Source organism: Limulus polyphemus, unplaced genomic scaffold (genome assembly GCF_000517525.1).
Source record: "Limulus polyphemus unplaced genomic scaffold, Limulus_polyphemus-2.1.2 Scaffold6664, whole genome shotgun sequence".
Lineage (NCBI taxonomy): Eukaryota > Metazoa > Arthropoda > Merostomata > Xiphosura > Limulidae > Limulus > Limulus polyphemus.
In genome coordinates, this window is record NW_013672274.1 from 25040 (window position 1) to 32653 (window position 7614).

General features: G+C 33.6%; 1 protein-coding gene across 1 annotated transcript in view; it reads right to left on the reverse strand.

Annotated features, from left to right (window-relative positions):
- The window catches only part of LOC106473948, a gene marked incomplete at its 5' end in the record, with an annotated part of 21708 nt that overhangs the window by 4016 nt on the left and 10078 nt on the right, over positions 1-7614 (reverse strand). Inside the window, 2 exons of the mRNA XM_013934636.2 lie at positions 2057-2147; positions 6667-6687. Of these exons, the coding sequence (XP_013790090.2) occupies positions 2065-2147; positions 6667-6687 (104 nt within the window). The remainder of the gene's footprint in view (positions 1-2056; positions 2148-6666; positions 6688-7614) is intronic.

The following is a 7614-nucleotide window of genomic DNA, read 5'->3' on the forward strand; positions in this document are numbered from 1 at the left end:
AGCGTAGATTAAGGTTGAACTGTACTGTTACAATTAACCTATTAGGTATTGATATTAGTAGTTGCCGTTCAATGTAGATTAAAGGTTGAACTGTACTGTTACAATTAACCTATTAGGTATTGATATTAGTAGTTGCCGTTCAGCGTAGATTAAATATTGAACTGTACTGTTACAATTAACCTATTAGGTATTGATATTAGTAGTTGTCGTTCAACGTAGATTAAAGGTTGAACTGTACTGTTACAATTAACCTATTAGGTATTGATATTAGTAGTTGTCGTTCAACGTAGATTAAAGGTTGAACTGTACTGTTACAATTAACCTATTAGGTATTGATATTAGTAGTTGCCGTTCAGCGTAGATTAAATATTTAACTGTACTGTTACAATTAACCTATTAGGTATTGATATTAGTAGTTGCCGTTCAGCGTAGATTAAAGGTTGAACTGTACTGTTCATTGTTGTTTAAACAGGAGTTCTTCCATTTCGTAAGCCATTATATATGTAAACAGCTTTTCTCGTGAGAGTTCCTTGATGTATACAAGAAACCTCCATCAGTAAAATGTATTCTCTTGTTGCTAGACAATTTACAGGAAAAGTAGAACACTTTTAAAGATTACACCACCTGTGGCAGTTTCAAATTTTCCGAAAATTTTTTATTTTCCAAAAATATTCTTCCAGACTGACTTTTGTTAGGTGGGGAAAATAATGCCTTTAACTTGTACCGGTCCATTTGTTACTAATAATGTACTTGTTCTGACGTATATATTTTGTAACCGTGGACCAATATCCGAAATATCGGTTCCCAGTACCTTTCTGTTATTATATTCGGTAATTATTTCTTCACAATATGAAATACCCTCTTTTACTTCTTCAATATTCTCTTTTGTTGTTAATTCCTTTCAATTCATTGTTAATTATTATTTTTGCAGTTTCCTTGGTTCTTATGAATATTTTTTCTATTATACAGACTTGTATTTTCTTAATATTTCACTGGCTTTGAATATTAATTTAAATAATTATTACTTAATTTAACAGTTGTTTCATTCCTCCATATTAAGTTGTTTCTCAGTTTGAGTTCTTAGCTTGGCTAATTCTCTTTTTTTATTTTTTTTTCTTTATTGCTTTCTAAATCATGTGCTAGCTGTTACGCGCACGCTTCATTTCTAACAATTCCCCCACCACGGAACGTTTGTACGCGTTCTTTCGAAATAGCTCTTAAACGTGCTACCATTTGCTCAAGCGGTTGAACAAAGTCTAAACTTTCATAAGTGGAAGAATTATAACTGTGGCCCTCAATTCCCCATTTTGTAAGAGTAGTCAGATAAGTGGCGCTGATGGCTATGTCTGTACCTTAGGGATCTCTGATCTAGCTGTTTAGCCCAAGCACTCATAAAACAGTGTGCAGATAGACAATATTAGTATCTATCAATTGCATTGCAAGTTTCGTTTTCAGTGGGAAAAGTTTTGCATGCACGTAAAACGTCATTAAATAAAATATACCTCATCTGTTTGTTTGTTGAATTTCAGGCAAAGTTACACGAGGAACATCTGCATTAGCCATTCCTAATTTTCAAATGGTACACTAAGGAAGAGATCACCATTACTAACTCTTACGCTACTCTTTTACCATTATAAAGATCCTATGGCTGAAAGGGCAAACTGGTTTGGTGATGGTATTTGAACCCGCGAACTGTAGATTACGAGTACAGTATACTAACCATCAGACCATGTCAAGCTTATTCCTATCTGTTACTTAGCAAAAATAAATAATTGACCGATGCACCTAGTTACTGTAAACATCACAGTAACAACTATTGTATTATATCTCACTGCCACAAATACAAAGTTAAACAAATGATATATATATCTAAGTCAAATTCATAATATCTTAAGTAACTAAGTTGTAGGTCCTGATTCGACAATATTAAAAAAGCTACCAATCTTAGTTTCAGTCAGCTCTGTATTTTGAGAGAAACAAATACGTGGTTAAGTTTAATTCCATAAATGTTAAATGAGAACTTTTCATAGAAATACTTGCAGACTACAATATTTACTTAGTTCATCAAACGTCCGTCACTTGCAGCAAACTGATGAACAACGCCAGAAGAAACGGGAAAATGGTAGTGTGGCAAAAACCAGGATCACCTGGAAAAATAAAAAAAGATCAGTGTAAAGAGTGGTATTGAAGAAAGGGCATTTACTTTAGTAGATATAGTGTGGTTAAGTGATTTACTAGGAAACTACCTTAAGAACAATACAAATCTAAATTCATAGGATTGGTGTGTTTCTATCTATGTATAGATATGTATTACGTCTAACCTTCCAAATCTTTTCATTGTTTGTTTGTTTGTCGATAGCCGTGCCTAATTTTGAATGATAAGGTAGAGGGAAGGCAACCACCGCCAACTCTTGGGCTACTTTTTTACAAGATAATAGCAGAACGTACCGTCATATTATAACGACCTCACAGCTGAAAGGACGAGCATGTTCTTTGTGACGGGGATTCGAACCCGCGAACCGCAGTTTGCAAGTTGAGTGCCATAGCCACAAGGTCATGTCAGGCCATAAAGTTTTGAAATTAAATATGGTATATAGCGAATAAATACATATGTTTAATTACACTTATAAACGACTCTATATTAACATAAGTAACATAATATTACTTTACTGACGATTTTCACACCCTACGTCTTAGAAAGAAAAATTAAAAAGTTTAACAATGTAGCTGAAGTATCAACGAGTATCAACGACATTGAACTATGTTCAACTACATTGTTAAACGTAGCTCAATGTCACATTTCCTTCTTCAGTTTCCCGGTGGCTCAGCGGTCAATTTAAAAAGTCGCAACACTTACATCCGAGGTTCGATTCCTCGCGATGAACATAAACACAGATAACCTATTCTACAGCTTTGTGCCAAAATATATCACTACGTGCTTTCAAAACGAGTTGTGTGTGTTTTTTAATAACATGTAAATAATGGATATAAACACTGGTGATTAATTGTACGAAACTCCTATCGACATACAAGAGATATAGTGATCTTCTATGATTTAATACTGTCGTGTTTCACGAACGCAAGACGGTCTTAACATTTATGTATGTCCAAAAGAAAAATTGTTTAACGAATGCCTAGAGAAGAAATTATACCAACTGCCAAATTAGAGCTATATATATTTATTTATTTCCTCTGAATATAGACTCCAGATAGTAGACATTTTATTGTTGAACTTCAATCGATACAGCTCAAATAAATCACCCCTTTTCTAACAATACAGTAAATCTTAGAATTTATATTATTGTACAAACATTAAAATGGCATTCGATATCTGTTACATAAAAAAGATTAATTGTCCGTCTAAAAGTTATCCTGTGCTGATAAAAAACAGTAGAAATGAAAGATGAATACGACTGTGAATGGATGTATTATTTAATTAGTAGTTTGTTTCATGAAGCTAAGTTTCCTGACGATTATGCAGTTACTCACGAGAAAAACATTCATTGTGTTAATTTCTTGTTAAATAAATTTTACAGATAACATTTCTCGAGAACCTTTAATTTAATTGTGAATATGTCAAATATGAAGCGAGTCTCAGATGTCGCTGCCGTCATATCTGAGGCCAGATATATCAAGTAATCACTATAGATGACATATGTAAAGATAAATAAAAAAATTCGTGACTGTGTACGATACAGATGTGTGTATAAATATTTATAATAAACTCATTATTAACGCTACTACATAAAAAAATATGTTGTTGTTTTTAAATACTCACACCGATATATTTTAGTATTTAATTCAAAATGGTTAACATTAGTTTACATACGCACAAAAATATATTTAATTTCAATAATTTGTGATCATATAGGTTAGGCCTTCTGGGAATCGTCCTGTTTGTCTTGCTTGTATAACAGTAACTCGGTACAGTCGTGATAACTTTAAAATTCTGGGTTAAATTTCTGCAGCTTTGTACTTTAACAAGCAAACTAAACAAATTCTACAAGTTATTTTATTATTCACCATCACAACAACCTCGTTCTTTTAAAAAAGTTAAAGACCGAAAACATCGTTAGCAGCGAGAGCACCCAATTAATGACCTAGGACAGGGTGGTTATAGAAGCTTACTGTAGTTAAAACACTGCTAGCAGCGAGAGCACCCAATTAATGACCTAGGACAGGGTGGTCATAGAAGCTTACTGTAGTTAACACACTGCTAGCAGGGAGAGTGCCCAATTAATGACCTAGGACAGGGTGGGCATAGAAGTTTTCTATAGTTAAAACACTGCTAGCAGCGAGAGCACCCAATTAATGACCTAGGACAGGTTGGTCATAGAAGCTTTCTGTAGTTAAAACACTGCTAGCAGGGAGAGTGTCCAATTAAGACCTAGGACATGGTGGTCATAGAAGCTTTCTGTAGTTAAAACACTGCTAGCAGGGAGAGTGCCCAATTAATGACCTAGGACAGGGTGGTCATAGAAGCTTTCTATAGTTAAAACACTGCTAGCAGCGAGAGCACCCAATTAATGACCTAGGACAGGGTGGTCATAGAAGCTGTCTCTAGTTAAAACACTGCTAGCAGCGAGAGCACCCAATTAATGACCTAGGACAGTGTGGTCATAGAAGCTGTCACTAGTTAAAACACTGCTAGCAGCGAGAGCACCCAATTAATGACCTAGGACAGGGTGGTCATAGAAGCTTTCTGTAGTTAAAACACTGCTAGCAGCGAGAGTACCCAATTAATGACCTAGGACAGGGTGGTCATAGAAGCTTTCTGTAGTTAACAAATTAATTATGTTATTTTTTTTTTCCTTTTTGAAAACATGAAGTAAAATCATTTCAAATAATTACTGACAAAACTTCGAGTTTATTATGCATGTTATTTCCGTTAGGTGGTTAGGGCGCTTGACTCGCAATCTGAGGGTCGCGGGTTCGAATCCCCTTCCCACCAAACATACTCGCCGTTTCAGCCGTGGGGGCGTTATAATGTGACGGTCAATCCCACTATTCGTTAGTAAAAGAATAGCTCAAGAGTTGGCGGTGGGTGGTGATGACTAGCTGCCTTCCCTCTAGTCTTACACTGTTAAATTAGGAACGGTTAGTGCAGATGTTCCTCGTGTAGCTTTGAACGAAATTCAAAACAAACCAATCTAAAAACCAAATAATAAAATATTTTGTAATGGTTAACTGATATGTAGTCATATACATGGAACTGCATGTCTTACCAGGATAACAAGTACTATAGTTATACGTTGTTTTTTTACTATATATGTATGACTGAGTTTGTAATGGTTAACTGATATGTAGTCATATACATGGAACTGTATGTTTTACCAGGATAACAAGTACTATAGTTATTCGTTGTTTTTTACTATATACGTATGGCTGAGTTTGTAATGGTTAACTGATATGTAGTCATATACATGGAACTGCATGTTTTACCAGGATAACAAGTACTATAGTTATACGTTGTTGTTTTTTTACTATATATGTATGACTGAGTAATGTGTTTCTTTGTTTGTTGAATGTCATGAAAAGCAACGCAAGGGCTATCTGCATTAGCCATCCCTAAAAGCAGTTATTTAAACACTACCCAACTCCGGGACTACTCTTATCAGATCGAATAGTGGGATTTGACCGTTGCTCTTATAACGCACGAATGGCGGTAATGGGACACGAACAGTAGATCTTCAGATCCACAGTCCGGTAATTGTAATGTTTATATTACAAATTACATATCAATCTTAAACAACACATCCAACAGTGTGCTTTAATTTGTTTATTTCTGTTTATACAATCAACTGATATATTCAGTAGTTTTGGTCCTGTCTAAATACGCTTCAGAATGTGATAAACTGGCCGCCATCTCATCTTAGAATCAGAACAAATACACATTTTAATTTTTATAAAGGATCAAAAAGTTTGTCTGGATATCACTGAGAAATACGGAAGCGATTCACGAGACTAGCATGTTACAGAAAACGATATCTTTTACTTTTTAATTCTATAATTAGTTTTTGTAGAAAAGAAGCGACGACAAACGGTTAAACGTTCAAAGTATTAAAGCGTCATAAGAGCCAAGAATACAAGGACAACAATTACTTGTGAACTTGCTTCATTGTAAGAACTTGGGAGGTAAAGAAAAATGTAATAATATGTCAACCACACTGTATCTGCTAGATCCAGTACCGACGAGACCTTTCGTTCAATACCAGAACTCGTCAATTATACTATGAAATGTATCGTTGTATTAAAGCAATTTAAGAATTAGAAAAAAAACAGATGACATTCAATAAAATATGTGGTCGATTGTTTAAAGTAGCATCAAAATCAATACAAACTTATAATTTTGAGACATACGGGGGGGGAGCTAAATATTTTTGGTTTAAATTGCGGTAACCAGAAGACAAGGAATATAACTCGTATATCATATACATTTTCAAAAAAAGAATTATTTCAGTCTATTAATAGGTGGCTATCCATGAAAATAAATGATGTAGAATAGTTAGTTATCAATTGTCACTAAGATCCAGGGTTCGATCCCCAGCAATGGATACAGCATATAGCCCAATGTGGCTTTGTTTATAAAAAAACAACATAGAAACATTACATTAAAATCATTTCACCTTGATTTTAGAACACGGATAAGAAAATCATAAAAATTACCTGTACTTGCATTGTGCAGACCTGTATAAAAACAAACGGTCACTGTGAACTTAATATAACAGTTTAATGATATATGTACTATACAGTCGTAATTAGATATTCGGCGACAGATTTATAAATGTAATTATTAATATTTAACTTAAGTGGATCATTCGTAAACGAAAAACGTATATTCCACAATTTTTCCAGCACTCTTTATTATTTTGTCTACCAACTATGAATCAGTCAAACCTTCACAATTTACACACGTACTTTGAGTTGGTCTATCAGTCAAATTGTTTTTGTATAATGTTAAGTACTGAATCGACCTTTGATGATGAGAAACTCACTTTTATAAAATAACGGCGAACTTGACGAAACATTTGTTACTATGTAAAAACTTACTTTTCTTCATTACCTATTCACGCTTTATTCAAACTTTATTGAATCAACTTATATTCTGTGCAAGTTTCGTTGAGTATATATGTCTCATACATGCTTTTAATGGGTATTTACGTAATAATTAGTGTTGTTTATTACTCTAACAGTGGATATTTACGTAATAATTAGTGTTCTTCTTTACTCTAACAATGGATATTTACGTAATAATTAGTGTTCTTCTTTACTCTAACAATGGATATTTACGTAATAATTAGTGTTCTTCTTCACTCTAACAATGTTTATTTACGTAATAATTAGTATTCTTCTTTACTCTAACAATGGATATTTACGTAATAATTAGTGTTCTTCTTTACTCTAACAATGGATATTTACGTAATAATTAGTGTTGTTTTTACTCTAACAATGGGTATTTACGTAATAATTAGTGTTGTTTTTTACTCTAACAATGGGTATTTACGTAATAATTAGTGTTGTTTTTACTCTAACAATGGGTATTTACGTAATAATTAGTGTTGTTTTTACTCTAACAAGGGTATTAAAGTGAGCTTTGGGTTAAGTATTAGTAAT